The 21,335-nt window shown below is 40.0% G+C and overlaps 1 protein-coding gene across 1 annotated transcript in view; it reads left to right on the top strand.

Annotated features, from left to right (window-relative positions):
• LOC138722868 (von Willebrand factor D and EGF domain-containing protein-like) overlaps window positions 1–21,335 on the top strand; it is a 177,048-nt gene that overhangs the window by 44,579 nt on the left and 111,134 nt on the right. Inside the window, exons 3-7 of the mRNA XM_069861550.1 lie at window positions 3,375–3,603; window positions 6,142–6,374; window positions 14,949–15,038; window positions 16,315–16,450; window positions 19,883–20,100. Of these exons, the coding sequence (XP_069717651.1) occupies window positions 3,375–3,603; window positions 6,142–6,374; window positions 14,949–15,038; window positions 16,315–16,450; window positions 19,883–20,100 (906 nt within the window). The remainder of the gene's footprint in view (window positions 1–3,374; window positions 3,604–6,141; window positions 6,375–14,948; window positions 15,039–16,314; window positions 16,451–19,882; window positions 20,101–21,335) is intronic.

Here is a 21,335-nt window from a genome sequence, read left to right as displayed (position 1 = left end):
AAAAAAGTTCATTATTGGAACTAGATGATCTTTAATGTCCCTCCCAACCCAAACTGTTCTGTGATTCTATGGTCATTGCTTGTAATTTGTGCGCATTATATAAAAAACTCTTTTGTTTAAGCAGTTTCAGTGCAAGATTCACCAGACCAAATCTGGGGGGCTGCAAATCACAGCGGGGAGCGATCAGAAAGCCTGCACAGAGCACTGGTGGCTGACATCAGCGGTGCTAATCTGTACTGTCTCAAACACTGAAATGGCTCACAGACTTGTAGTGAGGACAAATACAAAGAAGGAGAAAATCACTGTCTCCTATTTCTTTTTTTTTCTTCTGTCTCCTTCTTCCTTTTCTTCCTATTCCTCTATGAATTAACAAGATTTACAACCCAAAGATGGCATTTTGTCTTTTTTCACAGCCAGAATGCACTTGCACCTTTCTATTTATCTACAAGGCCCATAGCACAGTAGATAGATGGGTGTCTCGTTAACAAATTTATCTTTTCAGCACTGCTGCAAGGCAAGGAGGTTCTATTACCATCTCATTCACTGTTACTTCTGGTTTAGAGATAAGGAAGTGAGGTGCATAAAGAGCAAGTGACTTGTTCAAGGTCAGGGATCAATCAGGGAAACTGAGGCACCATGTGTGTTTGGCCAGTGGCCATCCTCCCAATGGAGCTGCGCTGACATGTTGAGGTCAATTACGCTGGTAAAAGCAGAAGCAAATGGATGCAGCAGCTCATTCTGGGCAGCAAAAGATCTACAGAAAATTGCTAGGGGATTTTTTTTCAGTTTGTTCAACCACGGTTGCAAATGTTCCTTGAGACGTAAGTATTTGCAAGTGATTGAGTCACCTCAAAGCAATGAAAGTCACTTTTCAGTAACTAAACATCGGAAAGTGGTGGCAGTGGCTCTTTGCAGCAGGAGTCAGCAACACTGGGAATGCTTCCCATGTCATAAATGGTACAAGGGAGGGGTGGGTAGGCTGTGCTGTGTCTCCTAGCCAAAGCATTTTCCTTCGAGGCCTCCTGTGAGCTTGCAAACACCCTTTGAGCTCCTGCATACTTTCGTTTCTTCTGCTTTGCCCCACCACTCTGATTCTTCTTGGCTTGTGGAGCTCGAAACACCTGTAAGGTAAATTCACAAACATCTCCATTTCAAACATAATTTAAAAAATAACGATTCATTACAACAATCTTCACTCACACATGCAGAGGCACTGAAGTCGGGGGTTAGCTGGAGTAAGAGGAAATTTGAGGTGTAGGTATCTCATCAAGGAGCAGAGACTGCGGAGCTCTAGTCGCTGTCCCTTTCTCTCCACCCGTCCTTCTTCCTTTGCACAGATCATCTTTGGATGACGTTTGCTCCACTCTTCTGTGTTATTACAAGTGTATGCCATAAATGTTCTTTGGAAACGATGTTAGTTCACATCAGATCTCTCTCTCTAGGCCAGAAGTTCCCGGATACAGAAGTTCCAGGGTACAATAAATTCCCAACATCTGCATTTTGCCCAGCAAAGAAAGCATCAGTGCCCCTTAAAGCTGTAAATAAATAAATAAACAGAGCAAATCTCTTAAAAAGTTACACACAACATGGCTTTTAAGTAAAGGAAGGGAACTGATTCATCTAAAATTCCACATAAAAGCATTTTCATGTTGATCTCTTCTCCTTTGTTAGCGTACTGCCAGCATACTGTTCTTCCTTGGGAACTTGTTGCTCTCGGTGAGCTCCAGTGCTCTCTGCAGGGATGCTGGTGAAATGGGTCCCCAAGCAGGAGGGCAGGGTCAGCCCCTCTGCTGGGCTCCTGCCACAATTCTAGGCAAAAAAATCTACTTTGGACAATGTTAATGATGTCTCTCTGGAAACCCCATTTTTAAAAGCTTGAAAATAACTAGCTCTAAATGGAAATCAGACTGTGTCATACTGTATGATTTATTTTTCTTGAAATTCTTTTCTTTTTCTGCGTGTGCAGACCCTATTTCCCTGTCCTTGCTTCCAGAGCTTCTCAGGCAAAATTCAAACTACAGGAGGGCACTGGTGTGGGACTCAATAAATTTATTGTTTGTCTTTCACTGCTTCCCCTGTTCTCACAATTCTTGATCTTTAAAAGTGAAGTGGTAAACCTAGGCCAATGCAAAAAAAAAAAAATGGTGGGTTTGGGTTTTTTCCCAACATGATATATAGCCAAATATTCACATCAGGATGAAGTATGTCCCCTGAGCTGGACTATTAGAGATAGTCCACTATTGCTGGCTGAAGAAATGCAAAGCACCGGCAGCAGCTGTCACGCTCTGTGGAATATGACTGATATCTGAGAGTAAATTATTGCCAGTATTTGGTAATAATTTTCAAACCTTAACTCTAATATGTTTACGTTTTGCGTGCTGGCAAATAGGTAACAGTTCAGAATAACAATTTACCATCATAATTCACATTTGCTTCATTTATTAGGCTCAGATTATACTTAATCTCATCACTGAGGTGCTTAAATTAAAGACAGCTTTGTATAATCATGTCCTTTTAGGCAGTGCAAAGAGCCTGATGGGTATAGAGGACAATTCAGATCTGAGATGCCTGATCCATTTGTAAGTTGGGAAAGGTAAATCTGGAGAAGCTTCTCCTAGCCATGACTCCAAATGATGTAGTTTAAACCATCTGAGTCTGAACACTTCTGGTTTGGGTTTCCTGTGTTCAGAGGATCCAGGAACTTAATGAAATCTATTAACAGATGAAATTTGAAGGCCAAAAATCCCAGAGAATTTGATCAAATCATGTATATCCTGCATATATGTTTCCCTTCAAGAATAAGGGGGAGGCTCTGGCCCCAAATACACGTCCAGTACATGCTGGAGAGGTAGGGCAGAAGCTGTTATGACAACAGCAGCTGAATCTGTAGCTGTTTTGGAGGAAGCAGCAGGTGCACGATGCTCTGAGTATAGCAGTGTCCAGCTTTGGGGTGGCCCTATTATCTTCTTGTCCCTGTGCTCTGTCAGGCTTTGTTTTCTTCTGCCACAGATGAGGCATTGATGGGAATGACCAGCTGACAAGACCCAAAATGTGCTTCCCAGAGAAGGGATCTAGCCTGTTTACGTACAGAGGAAAATACTTTGGAATCCAGTTGTTGCTTTTCTTGAGAATTTTCTCTCTGTAACTGTGAAATATTACCTCCCTGAGCAAGACATTTTCAGCCCCACCTACAAACCTTTTTCACTGACCCTCCAAGTTCACTGTGCTCAACATCTCAGGTTTTAATCATAGAATCATAGAATCACCAGTTTGGAAAAGACCCACTGGATCATCGAACCCAACCATCCCTATCAAATACTTCATGGAGTTTTATTGCATTTGCTGTAAATGGTTTCTTTCGTGTGCATCCTCAGATGAATAAGTGTGGGACACAAGCTCCAGTGTGGCTGTCGCTGAAGTCTGAATCCCTGCCAGTTCCCGGTGAGAGCAAGCGGCTCACGGCCTGTGCCACCTGGCAGGTCTTCTTTGGAGGCACCAAGGACTGCTGCTTGTTTCGGATCCCCATCGCCGTCAGGAACTGTGGTGAATTCTTTATATATCTCCTGCAGCCTACTCAAGGATGCATGGGCTACTGCGCAGAAGGTGAGGAACAGTAAAGTGTAATATTTATCAATAAGATTGCACATGCCTTTCTGGCTGGGTGTTCAAAGGTCCTGGTATTGCAATGCACATCTCAGTGACCTTGCGATTTAAGCGTTGCTCCCAGTAAGATGCAGACCATGTAGAAAATAAATCAGCAGCAGTCCAAAGTGTTTCTGAGGCATAGCTATTATTACCAGTGCAAAATGTAATCTGATGTGTTCTTTGCTTGGATACAGTTCACATGTAACCTTTCCTACAGTCTTTGGCTCCACTTTGGCTTGAAGCTGCACAGCTAGCGAGCATCTCAGTTTTATTAAGACAATGTATGCAGGATAGTGTATCTACAGTCTGTTCTTATCTTCAATAATACAGTATCTCCCCCAAAAGATAATTCTGAAACTCTGGAAGGCAAAACCCACAAACTGATAACAAGTTTTTTGTGACATTTATATAATTACTTTAGTCAGAAATAATTTTCAAACTACTAAAAGAGATCTAACCTGTGTTCGGTAACTAGGAAACAAAGGAACAGCAGAAAGCAATTGCTCACTCAGTTAAACCTTCTGAACTTCAGAGAGTGTTCAGGTGCATATAGATTTAGTCAGAAAAGGCAACGCTTTCTCAAAAGGAAAAAATTACCTTTATATTTTGCTTTCAGCATTTTTGGACATAGACATGAAGCATGAGAAACTAGGGTTATCACCTTTCAATCAGGCAAAATTCAAGTTAAAATAAATTTTAAAGAGAGAGATATCTCTCTTTTTATCCTTACCAGTATTTTAACATTCTTATATGAAGGAGAAAAAGGAAAAAAAAAAAACCAAATAAGTGAAATTAATTCACTAATTGGAATAAGAAATATCCATTAAAATAAATGGAACTGCTCTTTAATTTCCACGATTCTTTCTCAGAAATTAACTTTAGCTCAATACAGCCATTTTCCAATTTAACCTTGGCTTGCTTTAAACTATAGAATTTCCACTGCCCTTGTTTGAAGTATTTTTTACCAATACTTTTTGGGTGATTGGTTTTGTCCTTTCTGTTGATCTATACTTGCTTAGTAATGTAAATCTACCTGCATTTTTCATAAAAGAAAGTTTCTCTCTTCCCATCTATCCCAAACCAGTGATTTTCTGCCTTTTTCTAATGACTGCTGCAGAAACTTTCACCTTTCTTATGTGGGTTTTATAAAGGTCCAGCTCCATCGAGTCTTTAAATTCTTGTCTTTAGAGTGTTTTTGCAGTATCATGTATTGGAAGGAAAACACCCAAGGCTGAAGATTTATTACTGGGGGTTGTTAACTCACTGTCTTAAATTCAGCTCTGACCATTGCCCCACAGGAGCCTTTACACAGTCCCAGAGCCAGGTCCAGTTGGCACCATCATGACTTCTTGCCATGCGAACCTAACACTGGTCAGCACTTCTTAACTGCAAAACAAAATGTATTTCAAGCTTCGTAGCTTGGGAGAAAGAACATGGCTGGGAAAAGTGACATATGTGCTTGCAATTCTGCTCACATCCTCCCATGAGCTGATCAATTAACTCTATCTTTCTGGAATAATTTCCTTGCAGAAAGTCATGATGTGAGCCACAGTGTGAGGCAGCTTCCCTTAGGAAACAAAACAAAAAAAAGTGAATAATATAAACAACTGGCCCTTATTCATATTTTAAGTAGCTTGTTTCTTTTTCTTATCTTGCTATTTGCCCTGGACACATGTTAACATATTGGTTCTTCATTTTGCTGCAACAGCCTCATATCTTATTCTCTTAAGCTTTTCTTCAGTCCTCCAAAAAAGCTTCTTAATTTATCCTTTCAAAGCATCTGAATGAGCTTCATGTTCCATTTGAGTCTGGGTCTCTAGAGATGAAAGAACATCACCCTATAGTATTACACATCATTTTGTTTCTACTTTCTAGGTGAGTTTAACAGAAAGAAAAGTTTCAGGCTTCAGAATTTGTTGAATCTTATGAAAAGCAAGTTACATTTTTAAAGCAGTGGCATAAATCTAGGCAAAGGGAGACTATATTGAGTGAAGTCAACCTAGGTACGTCCCAGAACAGCCTGGAAAGGATTTTCAGAGCATGGCAATGTGAACTCTCTGAGAGTTCATTTACCACTGCAGTATAATTATTTTTCATATCTCTTCTGTACTTATTGCAAAACTTGGATCAAAAGGCTGTGCTTCAGGGGAATGCAAAGCTGATGGCCTTTGCCAGAGTAATTAATTTGTATTAATCCGAGTGCTTCATTTCAATAACATTTCCCTTACTGAAAAATACTAATAAAAAAACCCACAAACCACAAAACAAACAGGACAAATGTTATACCAAGGATGAGTAGTCAGTATACAACTGGCAATTTTTGCATTTCATATGAAATACATTTCCTTGCTTACATAGTTAATGGTCAAATCATAGGAATATAAAATGTAGAATTTCTCCTATGTTTAGTCATATTGAAATTTTCTTTTTGAGTGAATAATTGTGATATTAAAATAAAGGCTTATGCTACATCCTTCTTATGTTTTCTTCTTCCAGACAAACTCACGAGCTTGGCTTTGCAACCAGTGGTATCTCCTGTGCTTGTGCAAGGTCGTGTCCATCTGAAGTGCAGTCACAGCCGCCTCTCCTCAAAGCTGCCACTCCAGTATGTGGTGGTCTGGTCGCGCCTGTCCACCTCTGGCAAGAAAGAACAGATTCAGCGTGACACCACCCTGCAGTCATTTTCCTACGTAGAGATGAACGGCGTAAATCTCAGATTAGGAGACACGGTAATGCCAGCCCACCTTCAGCAAAAAAGGTCAAACACTCAGGGGGTTCAAAACCTTTCCATAAATTTTGTGGTGTTTTTATTAGTGCTGCTTCTCGCTTAGTACATTTACAATGGCTGCAGAAAAAACCTCACAAAACAGAAACTTTCTTGCAACATGATTATTAAATTGCATTTACAAGATGTGGGAACTGTAACATTTCTTTGAATTGCAGTGAGTTCAGGGAATCTATCCGTTTTACTACTTTCTAAAGGCAACTTGAATATTTGCACTCACATTACAGCTTGAATGCAATGAATTTGCTATGAGTAGTAGGTACATGTGCCTGAGCCGATTTTGCTCAGTATTTTTTGTACCTTGCAGCAGTGACAACTTGCAGTAGAGACAGACTCAGCTGTATGCATTCAGTAATTTTTACACTCACGGACCAGAGACACAATAACCTCGTTTCACAGAGAAGAAGGATGGTGCATTTTAAAATAGAGGGAGGTTTATTTTATGGTCTTTTTCATGGTATTCTGCCTCTCTGATTCCAAATTCTTGGTTCAATAGCATACTGAAAGATAGAGTTCATTATGGAACAATCTTTAAGAAGCATATTTGATGGCTTACATAGTAATGCATTTCTAGTTTCAACAACAAAAACAAAACAGAAGCCAATACAAGATGTGGAAAACATGACTTGTGCATGAGTTCATGGCTTTTCATGGTCAGAAAGAAGAATTTTAAAGTTATATTAAGTTCATAACTCTTATAGGTAGAGAGCTATTAGTGATGCTACAATGAACTAAAAGAATAAACAGGGATAATGGGTTTGTATTAGAAGAAAGTTGGAAACAGTCTTGGCATTTTGCAGCTCTTCTTTGAGGTATTTGAGAAATGTGCATAACCTTTTTCCAGTTCTTGAAAGGATAAGTCATTTATAACAGCAGCACAATCTAGATAGGTTTTTCTCCTATCTTCTTGTAATTATGCCTCCCGAGTTCAGAATCTGACTGATGCTGCTCTCACTTGTGTTATAACATGAGACAGACAATCCTGCCAGTTTAAACCAAGTTTGTGTTATAAAGAGATATTTTCATCAAAATAATTTCACTTGCAATCACTTCAAATCCAGTTTGAACATTCCTAAGGGCTTCAGGGAAAAGATAGTTCTGTTAACTACTAGTATCACCAAATCTTTGTAAGACCATTTTTATTATATTAAGGGTTCAGTAAGCCCTTCTTTGTCCTCTGCTGAAGCTACACTTTTAATTTAGCAAGTTTAGTGAGACTGAAACGTTCTCTTCCTTGTTAGATTCTTCTTAAAGGTCTTCATGGCCTATTTGCCTAATTATAATTAACCATAAATCATCACTGGTGAAAATGAAGCAATGAAGCCACAGCTATAACTGGGAATTCAGTTTTACAAACGAAAGATTTTAAAAAGCATTTCACTGTGTTTGCCACCCTGCTTTGGGTATCGAATAACAGGTATAAAGAGGCAGAATTTCCTTTCAATTCTAGTGATGCACACCTGAAGCAACTCAGTAAGTGCTGGAAGGGTTACTCCAAAGATGATATCACTAAAGGGAGAGTCAAACCCTAGGGACAAAACTCAGCTGCAGAGGCAGCTCAGAATCTTTCGCTCACCCAGGAAAGATGCACTTGGAACAATATTTTCTTAGGCAATTTTAAAAGGAGGGCAGATCCCCACTGATAAAATTGGTATTAGAGAGAAGATAATGAAGTAGGACTGCTTTCCAGTTCTCTTTCCCCTTTTTCGTACACAGTCCAGTAGCAGCATCCCCATGGCCGTGCACTGCCAAGGGTGCATGTGTGGCACTCAGAGCAGATTTTTGTCCCCCAGGATGCAAAATTTGCAGCATTTTGAAAACTGCTTGTTTTTTACAACTTACTCTTTGTCTACCTGTACAAAGCTTGAATTTGGAGTCAATCCTTTTATAGCCTGAAATCAGCATCTTGTCTCTTCATTACTTGATAAAAAAAACTACAGCCAAGTGAGAATTTTTTTTTAAATCACCTTTAACTGATTGATGTCTATGGGGCTTTTTATCCATCAAAAGATCTCCAGGTAACAGGTCAGTCACATAATAGAATAACTATTGATATATTTTAATACCCAGTCAAATGGTAGAGAAGAGTTAAGATTTACTGACCAACATTTCTGAACTTGTATTGACTAAACAGCCAGTCATTTTTTAATAGCCATTATATGTGCTTTTCTCCCCCATCTTTGGGCTGCAATTTTGTTATTTCAGACAGTAATGTTGGCAGTATAATGTTCGCGAAATTATTGCAGACTTAAATAAATCTATAATGTGCAGCTATTTCTATATAAACAAGAAAGAAGCCTATTCCATCTGATATGAAAATCCTGGCATTCCTAAGCCTTATGTATGCGATAGTGACAGAGGTCATTTCACTCCTCGAGGCGCAGCCATCTATAAATTATAGCGGCACACTCTGAGTAATGAGTTATGCTAACAAAGAAAGGTGTTTAGAAGAAAACCGTGCAGATTTTGCTCACCGCAGCAATCCAAAAGTTCATACAGCAAGGAGCAATTGTCACCGTACATAAACTATGATGTGCGTTGTAAAATAAAAATGTTTCAGGGAAACTGGCCTTTTCAAGCCTTGTGCCAGACGTGGCGATTTCACGTAGCACTCTGCAACAGCAAAAAAATATGCCCTAGCCAAAAAGACTGTAAATTAGTGCTTCAGTATGCAAAGTAACTAATTTTCATTTACAAGGGAAGAGGAGTGAAATTTCCCCTTGCTTTATTACTAATTCCAACCTGTCCACCAGACTTGACAAAATCTACAACAGAAATACAAAGACCTGGTTATTTGTAGGTCACACCTGAGTTTATAGTTTCTTTCTTAACCTTCAAGTAGAAAATGAGGAGCGTCTCTGCAGAAACAGAGCTCAAGGTGGACTCAAACAGAGATTTTAAAGCAGAAAGGGTCAGAGAAATGATGAGCAAAATTCTGAAGCTGATAAGACACCTTGCTGCTACCCTGGGAAAATGTGTTTCCTTAGGAGATGAATGACCTACACTCAGCCTCCACACACTACTTGGCCATTTGGCAACTGGAAACAGCTGCCTTCTTTATATATAGCAAGTAGCAAAGTGACTAGAGCTGGACATCCTGCAGTGTTAGGTCATGCTCTTGTCCCAGCTCTCTCCCTTCTGCAGCTAACACAGGGAACCATCTGAGTTCAAAATTTTTACGGTCTAGTTTATTAATTAACTCAAAGTCAGATTCTCTCTATTTTGCCTTTCCTGCTAACCCTTCTGGAAAGCCTTTGCAGAGACTTTGCTCCTACCACTTTCTGCAAATACCTATAGCCACATCATTACTTTGAGCTAATGAGAAGGGTTTCTTTCCCCCTCTGGCTTCCTTAGAAATGCCATCCCTCAGCTCTGCTCAGCTTTTGCTCTTTTCATCAAGGCTGTAAACCACAGCTCACTCCCTCCCTCCTGCACTCCCCAGCTCCCAGCAGAGTGACTCTTCGAGCCTTTTCTGACCCCAGCCTATTAGCGTTTAATAGAGCAGACAACAGCACCTTGGAGGCCTTGATAGCCATCGTGAGAAACCCTTTCACCTGGCATGTTCGATTCCCTGCCCAACCTTTCACTTCCAAGCCATGAAGGTGGATGAGCGACTCTTCCCCTTGCAGCCCCAGCCTGCCTTTTGACAGAGCGATGTAGCTGTGAGGATAGATCCAATCCTGAAGTTAATAGAGTTAATCACCCACAGCTTAGGCACCTGCACCTTACAGACTTCCCTGCCCAGTAAATGGGAAGAAGTGGGTATCCACCTTATATTGAGAAGGGAACTTCCCACAGGTGGCCAGCAGAAATTGCTGACCAGAGCAGCCTCCCTGAATTCCCATACCTGCCAGGAGATTGCATGAATGAGTAAGGAAAATGCTTCCTTCTACTTTTTAATCCAGACCTTCAAGTCCCACTGAGATGCATCTGGATGTATGTAGCCTGTGAAAGATCACTACCAGTAAAAGTTAATATTTAAACTAAACTATCGCTGTTGTTGCTATAGGGCCTCTGGCACCACAATGCAGCTCAAGAGATATGGGAAATGGGAAGTTGATCCTCCCAGCTGTGAGTTAGATGCGTGTTCTGGTTTACCAAGGGAGCATTCCACCCCCAGGGCATAGGCTGCACTAGGAGAGGAGGCAGGGACCACAGCCAGGGACAGACACATACATTTGCTAATTTTCCCTGGTGACTGTTTAGTTAAAACACATGAGCAGTCCTGATGGGCAGACCCAATACTCCCATCTGCCAGCTTTCCCCATTTTGATGACAAGTGTCATTGCCTCTGGGATGCTGTTAAGAAGGGTGGTGGCACTGTTTCTGCTGGTGCTTTGAGCAGCATCCAGCTGAGCCTGGGCTTTCTGAGACTTGCTGGAACTATCTGGCAAACCTAGGAGCCTTCACAGGTACCTGACTGAAAAGCAGGGATGTGGTTTGATCATGAAAAAAGTACCACCTGTTTTGCCTTCAGGAACACAGCCCCTTATCCGAGTACAACTGGGAGAAGCTGATGAAATTGGAGGCATGACCATGCTGGATTCACCAGCAAGTACCCCCTTCCATGCCCTCGCCTCTGCACACGCAGCCTTTGAAGATGGCAACAAAAGTGAATGTGTCTTTCTTTGAGCTTTTCTGCCTCTGCCTTTGGCCTCGTGTCTCTCACTACAGGCTCAAGCTACTGCAGATGAGCACTGTGATACATTCAGCAGTAATTAGGGATTGGGAAAAGAGTGAAACTGGAGGCAATTTTATGTTTGAAATGAGTAAAACCAACTGATTTGGGAAAGTTTTAGATTGTAAGACTTATGAAAAAAACTACAGTTTGATGTGCAAGTTGTTAGAGGGAAATGTGCCAGAAAAGGCTGTCCAGGGAGGTGGTTGAGTCACCTTCCCTGGAGGTCTTTAAGGCACAGGTGGACGAGGTGCTAAGGGGCATGGTTTAGTGTTTGATGGGAACGGTTGGACTCGATGATCCGGTGGGTCTCTTCCAACCTGGTTATTCTATGATTCTATGATTCTATGATTCTCTGACCTTCTTTGACCTTCTCCGACCTTCTCCAACCTTCTCCGACCTTCTTTGACCTTCAAGTCTTATGAGGAGGGGCTGAGAGAGCTGGGGGTGTTTAGCCTGGAGAAGAGGAGGCTGAAGGGAGACCTCATTGCTCTCTACAACTACCTGAAAGGAGGTTGTGGAGAGGAGAGAGCTGGCCTCTTCTCCCAAGTGACAGGGGACATGATGAGAGGGAATGGCCTCAAGCTCCACCAGGGGAGGTTTAGGCTGAACATTAGGAAAAAACTCTTCACAGAAAGGGTCATTGGGCACTGGAACAGGCTGCCCAGGGAGGGGTTGAGTCACCTTCCCTGGAGGTGTTTAAGGAACGGGTGGACGAGGTGCTGAGGGACATGGTTTAGTGTTTGATAGGAATGGTTGGACTCGATGATCCAGTGGGTATCTTCCAACCTGGTTATTCTATGATTTTATGTCCTGGAATTAAAATACTCTCTCAACTTTTTTTGCCAGACCTACCTGCCCCCAACTAAATTAATGACTGAATTCTGCATTTAGCTAAATAGGCTGCTCATGAAGTTCACAGCAAAGTGGGAAGGAATCTGATTGAGTCCACTTAAGGGCAGCAATCTGCTCCAACACACAGGAAAGGAGAAATATCTTAGCTACCAGGGCCTTTTTTGATCAGATTTTTGTGCTTAAAACTAGTTTTTTGCCTTATGGGAAGATCTACTGGTGCATGGGGGAAAAGGGAGCAACCCACACCCAGAAGCAATCCTGTCAAGGGGTGCCTGTATGTGTCTGTCCCTTTAAGAGATGATGAAAAAATAGATAATTTGTTATTTTTAACACATCTAATGAGTTTGTGGAAAAATACTGCCTAACCTGTCACTGCCATCAGCATACTGCTATCAGTGATGCTTTTATCCCTTTGCTTTAAAAAGGCTGCATCCTGAGATGGAGGAGGGGAAGAAGAGAAAGAAAAAGTTGATTACTGGACTGTAGAAAAAGAGCTAGTATTTAGCTGAAGGCAAGGAAAAACTCCTCAGAGTGACTATCATAATAATTACATGACAAACTGTCAGCCTGTAGCTCAGTAGCCGATGAACATATCTGCTGATTGTGAAGTGAAGTGTGCACCTAACAAGGTAAAGGCACTACAAGGGGAAGAATGATATAAAAGATAGAAATAAAATGCAGTTCGTGACGGCTGTCCATATATTTTGAATTTTCAAAGTTTGTGCTAATCTCCGAAAGGGCTGAAGACAAAATTGGAATGGGCTGATAATCTAAGAATAGTGCATCACTATAGAAAAATGTTTGGTTTTGGTGTGCAGTGCTTTATCAATAAAATATACCCTGAAGTATGTATGTGAGAAAATACAATGATTGCAGGCAATCAGGCTGGATTCTGAATTTTCCAGGATGTCACTATGGGGAAGTTCACCAGGAGATGCCTCTGCTGGTACCAGGCATCCTCGTGTGCAACCCTGCCGCTTCTCATTACAACTCATTCCTTGTCTGGAACACTCCACACGGAGTACTCAGAAGGATGTCTCTATGTGAACATTTTTGGTAAAAACCATTAAAGCCAAAAGTGCAAACTGCGTAGCAAACGTAAATACAGTGTCTGCAATACAGGTGCATTGGATTTGCTCAATAAGCTCTGCAAGGGGATCAGTATTTTTTTTTTAATAAGGGGAATATACATTACCTGAACTCCTTCTCTGTTGTCATGGGCTTGTCAGATCTCAGTTTTGCAGATTCACCCTGTGGCAGCTGTAGGGGAAGCAGCAGGAGGAAGATCAGCGCTCACCTTTTATCTTTCCTGCAGAACTTTTTCGAAAACTTTGTAAGCTGAACACAAGCCTTTAGGGAATGCTTGGAGATAATAAATATCTGCTGATAACAGGGGCTTATTACCTCAAGGAGACAACAACTTGTTCTCCTTTGGAGGCAAACTGGTTAAATACAAAGTATCTGAGGAATTTTAACTGGAAAGTATCTCTGTGAGACCTGTGTCTTTTTTTCCCCCCTGTACACCCAGTAGACTGTCTAGGCTTCCATCTAGTTAAGATAATAAGTACTGACATTTTCATGGGGCCAAACTAACTGGAGCTATCAGTAAGAGTCAGAAACTTTGAGAAGGTAAAAAAGGCCCAAAAGGCACATAAACCTGGGGCCGAACTGAACTGAACTGGGAATAATCCACATGAAGAACACAGAAAACACGTGATTTTTCCCACTGCCTTTCAGACAATGCTGTAGCAATGGTGGGGCATTTTCATTGTGAGCTAATGAATTAGGAAAGAGGATTCTTTGGTTTGGAGGAAATTCATGAATTGATGATAACGAGGAGGGTTTTTTAGGGTGGTAAAAGAAATAATGCAGAGTGTGATGCAACTCATGACCACACGACCTTATGAATCAGGGAACATCCTGATTTTGAGCCTGTTTTGCTAACGAGGGTCATACCTGAGCTGAACACTTAGAGCTACCAAGAACAGCACAAGCAGTGGGTGATGCTGGAAAATCTGTTCAAAGGAGCATATCACAATGGAAAATAAATTGGATTGGTCCAATTCCACCTCACAGGTTATTTGAGGCTTAAAAAAGGCAGTAGCTATAAATATGCCATCTGACTACTTGGAATTGATTTAGTGTGTCACAATCTGTTGCTTCATTTCCGAGAAGAGGCAAAAAAAAAAAAGAATTCAGGAGTATAGTTTCAGAGCTTATTGTCGATTGCTTTAAGGAAAATTTCTGTAGTTTAATCTTATGATCCTAGAAATGATGTTAGCAGTTTGGGTTTTCTGAAACCAATGAAACATTAAGATGGCAGATGGTGTGCAGGCTCAGCAGAGATAAAGGTTGTGTGACTGTGCTAGGAATAAAACATAAATGGCCTAGTACATTTTGTTTGGTGGAGGTTTTGTTCCGGGGGTATTTTTATTATCTTTTTTTTTCCCCCAATTTAAACACTGTAGGCACATCTGCATCATCTCTTATGATACAAAAGGAGGAAAAAAATGAATTTCTTGTATTGCTGAGAGTTTCTGAGACCAGTTGACCGTCAAAATAATTTATATTTTAAAATCTTCTTACAAACATGGTACAGAGAGAGATATTTGATCCAGTAGACAGACTGAGGTCTGGGATCCCAAGGGCTAATATCTTAATCCTCACAGCAATGTGTCTGAACAATTTAATTCTCCCTAATATTACTAACCAAGGTGCTTGAAACACTGCAGAAGGAAATGCACTGTAAGCGTTCAGTGTTATTAATTGTTGAGACAGAAGCCATGTTTCTTTGCTTACTAAATGCATCAAAAATTCTTCCAAATCTCAAGTTTTATGTGTAAACGTTTTTAAAGCCTAAGCCCTAAAAATGTGTTTCAATGGTAGGAAAAAAAAACCTCAACAACCCAGACAACAGAAAGATGCATAATTATATGATTTTTTTCTTCAAGAGAAGCCATAGCATATGCTGTTTATTTATTACAGGTCTTTTGCACTGTCACTGCTTTTACAAGGGACACTCCTGAGCAGCAATCATTGCCTGAAGAGAGCAAAGGTTTCTATGCTGGGATTAAGGTAATGCGGATGGCCCTGCTTTACCGACTTGTCTGGTGTATCCCTGGAGAATATTTATACATTATCTGACATGCTTGGAAAAACAAAACACAGACACATAAGCCTTGTTCATCATTACCAGTGCTGCTTTTATGTTCACTTTGAGAAACTGTCTCAATAAATTATATGGCTTTCAGTCTGTTTGTAACACATCCTTAAGCATCCATTAGAACCTTGTGCAGGTGTTGGCACTAATGCACCATAAACAATGTGCAAAAGTGTAGTTTCTGGTAAATCCACCCCAAAGTACGCTGGTGGTTATGTATAATGGGAAGACACACCTACAAGGATACAGAATTTTGCCATAACTAAACCAGAACAAGTAGTTTTTAACCATCATCTTCTTACAGTCAGGCACTACAAAAAAATCAAATTGCTGAAGATAAGTTCACACTGACTGCAAATAAACCAACAAAAAACACGTCTAATCCTGCTCAAAGGTTAGACTGGCAGTCTAGCAGTGCAGGAGAAACTGAGATCTGCTGAGTATCTAAGCTTAGTGCCTCCATGAATGGTGTCTGAAAAATCTGGTAGCTCATTCTGTGTGATGTTTGAAGAACAGTTTGGGGTTTCTTGGAAATACCAGAACTTCCCAGGGAATGGAATTTGCCACTTCTGCCTAGCCCCAAGTGTTGTTTCTGCTTTTGCCCCAGGAGAACAGACAGACAGAAATGGCACAACCCAAGCTCTCTCCAAGCGCTTGAGTCACCAAAGCTGTAATACATCATGTTTGGAGAAATCCTTCTTCCTGCCATAGCAGGGGAGAGGAATTGAGCAATTTTTTTCTCATTTTGCACCCGGAGCAGAGTAAAAACTTGGAGTCCATGAAGTAACACCATACTTTAGGCCATGGTATTTCCCCTAGTGCATCAGAACAGGAACTCCTTTTAACCAAGAATATTAAAGATTAATAAATTCCATAGTATCATGCTATTTTCAGGCTTAATAAAAACCTGTTTTGAGATTAGGAGATGAGAAACAAGTAGATACTATATATGACAACTACAACTACTGTCTCCCAATTGCCAAAAATGTTAAAGCATTTTAACAACAATTAACACCATATAAGGCTGAGATCATTATTAGGAAGATTATGAGGATTTTTACAGAAGTTATTATTATTTTACAAGCACTTATGTATTTTCATAATTGATTAAAACCAGTCAAAATTTCATAAACACCAGTAATGCCTAATTAATGTGTCAAATTGATCTAAAAATTATTTTCTTATTTCCAGTTTTTACCAGAATCATTACAAATTGCAGAGGATGGTAAAGAGCATATTTTGACCATTCTGAGCACTGTACCCATTGCCTGTCCCAGGCGTGATGATTCCTGTAAAATTACTTTGCAGCTAAGTGCTGAGGATTTGGGTAAGAACTTTATGTATCAGAATGGAATCAATGTGATTATTTTTTCTTTTATTTATATTACAATGAATTCTAATAGAAACTGTAGGACTTAAATAACAACAAAGGGCAAAAGCCATAAGTCAACAAACTAGACCATAGATTTGTTTGCAACATAAAATAGATGATAATATCACTCAGGTTTTTGGGGAGGGCCCTGGGGGGAGCAGAATCTTACCAGCAATAACCTGAATGTTAGTCCATTGAGATTTAGGGATGAAAATACTATGAGTAGAAGAACTTATTTTAAATTCCAGGAGTATAAAATTCCATTTTAAGTTTTAGTAGCAGCAATGGTATTAGGTAGAATAATTTCATTAATTATCAAAAAGAATCTCACCTGTGGATTTATTATTCAGTAAATTTGTACTGAAGCATTTTTTCTTTCTTTTGCTGGCTTTCAGTTTTTGTCTTACCTAATACAGAAGAAAAAAAAATCTCTCATGCATATATATTTTATTCTCTTTTAAAAAGTACTTGAAAACATTGACAATGTCACTTAGAAAATCATCTTGCCCTTTTAATCAGTAAATGTTTTCTCCAAGTTAATCCCATGGAATATCATGCCAAACCAAAGGGGCTATATATAGATTTTTTTTTTTTTTTTTGCTTTCCATTTGCACCAAATAAAACACCCAGGCTTTTCTTTAACAAGTCATTCTTTCCTCTTCCATTGCTGATTCAATGAGAAAAATATTTAAAGATAGAATTGCAGCCTCAGTTTCTCTACCCACAAAAAGCCAGCTCAAAAATATTTTGGCAAAACCCAGACAGTTCCTGATACTTTTGCCATTCTAAATCCCTTTCCTTTCTCTCCCCATCATCATCCAAGTGCTTAGACAGAAGCAAAAAATAATTCAAATGCTATCATAACACAACGATCTTAAACTGAATGGCACCTTATGGTTCCAGCAGCTGTGTTGGCTCTCGTACTCAGAGCACTTTGCATTTCTCCGTCGCTCAGTGCTGCTTTGTTCTACATATTGCTCTTGGCTTACAGTCTCTGCTGGTCCATCAGGCAAACATCCGCTGAGCTCATGGGAACAGATTTCCTTAGATATTGAGGTAGGTAAGAACGCAGGCTGCTGTATGGTGGGACAGCCCCGCAGACTCCAAGCAACTTAGACACCTACAGTTTATGAGGATCAATGAAAGTCTGTCACGTAAACTGTCAAGGTTATTTTTTTGACTCTTATTTTTCATTAGGCTTTGATAAAGGCTTTCAAAATCTCACTGACAATGAATGTATGGTTCAGGAGTTCTGAAGTGGAGGAGGCTGAGTTTGCTAGATCAGACTGAGGCTGATGCCTTGCCAGGGTCTTCTCCAGTTCCAAAATGTGCATTTGACTGGAAGAAAGAGATGAGGCAAGACTTGCATAAGCAGTTTTATTTTCAAGCTGTCAATGAGCTTGACATGTTCATGCCAATAGGTTCCAGGGTGGAGGCACAAATCCACCAATTAAATAAATTTTGAAGGAACTTGTCAGTGAAATAGAAAACTTCCTTTAGTTTTAATCAAATAATTTCTGTAGCTTAAACTTATAACCAACTCTAGCCCATGACTGGGCTCATCCTGAGGCTATTTCCTAGCATGACACTTGTGCCATTTATGATTTATGATAATTGAGATATCTGTTTATATTTAAGGTTAGATGTCTGCATGCTGGTTTTGTCCCTTTATTGTCTTTACAGTCCACTAGTTTATCTGAAGGAACTGGCTTCATGGTGAACATGGTGGGTTTCTGAAAAACATAATGTCAGCCACAGAGCTATAAATTGAAAACAAAAATAACTTTAGCTGAGATTCAGTCATACTGAATAAATTAACTGACAAGCTCCTTTTCTGACCGAATCCATATAACAAAACTGTTGTGCTAATTATGTGGGGAATAAGTGATAAGGAAGCTAATTACAAGCACAGAAATATCTCTCTAAGTTCAGACAATATCATAATGAATGTCAAGGCACAGCAGAGCCACTGGAGTTTGGCTTTTGTTAAGTTTATCATTACTATTTTGACAAGATGGTTTTCTTTGATTTTTAAAGTTTTTTCCTGGGTTATGAGCACCGCTCATGGGGCTGTAACGGCAATAACCATTCCTCACGGAAATCTCCAGTTTAATTGAATCTTGAAAACGAGCCAGGACTTTTCTATAAAATGTGAGGCACGCTTTAGGCATTTGTTATTAGAGATAATATGCTACTAATATTTGTAAGTTTTTAGTTCATTTCCTACAGAACTCTACAGGGGTAACTTAAATTATATTTTATGAGTCTTTTCCATAAGGAATGAAACAATTATTATTTAATTGTGTTAGAAATACTATCTTAAAATACTTGAACGTCACCTCCTATCAATTACTAAGCAATTCGGACTGGCTTCAGCAGGGCCAAGATTTCACTTTTTACCCACCAAAGGATTCATGAATGGTTGGGTGACTTCTTGAGGAGCAGATACACACTATATAAATGCTGGAGTGATGGTTCAGAAGGTAATGCTACCAACATTCGGTGTTTGTAAATAAAAATCACTGCTGTGGCAATAAAAATCCAGGTTTGTCCTTTACCTGGGACCTCAACATGAAGGGGCACCACCCAAGAAAAGTGGACAACACCAGTCTTGCTGCTAGAAGAGCTTCCTTTAGGAAAGATGTGATGTGTAGAGGTAGAGCTGAATGAATGAATGGGTTACTGTTTTGTCACCATCCATCACTTCCCCTCCCATCACAGATACTTACATAGCCTCTACTGCCATAGCTTGTTACTTTTCCACGTTCTTTTAGGGAAGTTATCTTCTCAATGCCTCTGTGAAAGACAGAAATAAAACTACCATCATTTCACAGACTGGAAAGTAAAGTACCATAACCTAGCTAAACTGAAAATACAAATATAAATCTATTGCATTTGCCATCCTGTCATGGATCCAAAGTTCACTGAAAACCTACTAGATAACCATCCCTTTCCAGATCAAAAAAATCTGTTTATTCTAAATTAAATAAATCCCAGCAGACGCCTCCTTATAATAAAGCTAGTAAAAGATAAATGTTTTCCAGAATCACAGGCTCATCTCTTTCTTTGACACGAGAACTACTTGTCTTCATTCCCTGGGCATGAACCCATAAAGATAAGACTGTCATTCCAGAAATATTAGCACCTGTGGAAAGAAAAGCACCAGTGAGTTTTAGTAAACTGCCTACTGCAAGGGAAAAAAAAAAGCACAGTAAAATGTGCAGAGGGATGCCAGATTGAGTCAGTCACAACTGTCTTCATGCAAAACCCATCTGGTTTCAAGGCATGTGTATCCTGGAATGTGAAACATTTGTGTTGGATGGTAAACAGAGTACAGGGAGCTGTTCGGATAACTCTTGTCAGACTCAGTCTTCATGTTCATTTTAGATAGCCAGTTCCTGGGGCCCCCAAACATTGCCCTTTCGGCATGCCAGGTGGATCTGCTGCAGGTGCCCTGCTTGGAAAGCAGCTGTGCAGAAGCCACGCTGACAGTGACAGCCGTGACAGACTTTGCTAAGGACGGGAACCGCATAAGCCGCATCCGAGCTGAGCCAGTTGGATGGAAGGATTTGCTTTGGAGGGCTTACACACCAAAGGACGTGAAGGTCAGGTCCTAAAATAATTTGGAAAAATATGTTAAGTTTAAATGGCAGGCTTAGAATTTCAGAAAACAATGATGAACCTTAACCATGTGAACATGTGGGGATTGCTGTCATCAGAGTAAACCAAACCAGCCTCTTTGTATTCCAAAAGAAATTAATATGTATAGCCATTTGCTTTAACAAATTTGAGTTTGATGACTGGTCACTGCATCAGTCAGGCTAGCAGCTGGATTATAAATGTCACCAGGTGCACTTGTGTATGCTGGGAGAGGAGAGAGGGGGAAATCAGGTTAGGGAATTAGCACCTTTTTGAGAAGGAGAGAGAGGAAAAGTCGAGGACTGGGAAAACAGCTTCTGAAAAAAACAAAGGAAAGGCAGTGCCCTGGTAATGAGAAAGGAGGACCTGGACTCAGCAGCATTGCGTTCGATTGGTGACTGCTGGAAATCACCAGGACACCTCTGACGGCAGACGCAGCTGTCCTGTCTCTTCATTTATCCATGTACAAAATGTCCAGAATAAAAAAAATAAGAATCAATCAGGGAGGCAAGCCATGCTTTCCCTGCCTAGAAGGACTGTGGCAAGCAGAGACCTGGCCCAGTGTCTGTGAAGTTGTTTCAGGGCCTCAGCTGGGAGGTTTGAGAGTTGTAATCCCATCGCCCAAGAGAATTTGGCTCAGCTAAATTTCTCAAAGAAGTGGTACATCCAAGCTGGTATATTTTAAGTAACTGAAAGCACCCCCGCAGTGAAAGCGATAATTTCACTGCCCTGATTTTTGTGGACTTCCTCATGAGAGAATGAGATTAAACTGGACCAAAAGAATTTTTGTCTTCAAAGGTACAATGCCTAGCACGTGAATATATCCAGCATAGGCTCTTTTTAAACTTCTAAAGATTATTAAGTCAAAAATTGCAGTTAATTCCATGTACTACACTCACATACCCATTTTTCTCATGAAATTATGAATGTTTCCATTAACATATAAAAATATAGCAAGTATGAAATAGAATTAATCAATTTTAATAATAAGTTCTGTCTATCTCAATTAAAACTTGATCTATGAAAATTTAATAGACTTTGTCTTCTTTTTCCCCCATTTCCTCATTGCTGCTTTGTAGTTAATTAGAGGCTTTAATGTAACAGAATTTCTGCAACATATCAAGGAGAAACCTATATCTACATAATCTTCAATTCTTGTTCAAATATTTTTGATTTATCTGAAAATTGAATAGAAATGTTG

This window comes from Phaenicophaeus curvirostris, chromosome 7, assembly GCF_032191515.1.
Source record: "Phaenicophaeus curvirostris isolate KB17595 chromosome 7, BPBGC_Pcur_1.0, whole genome shotgun sequence".
Taxonomy (NCBI): Eukaryota; Metazoa; Chordata; class Aves; order Cuculiformes; family Cuculidae; genus Phaenicophaeus; species Phaenicophaeus curvirostris.
The sequence above is the reverse complement of the archived record's forward strand: the minus strand, read 5'-3'. Positions and strand labels throughout refer to the sequence as shown.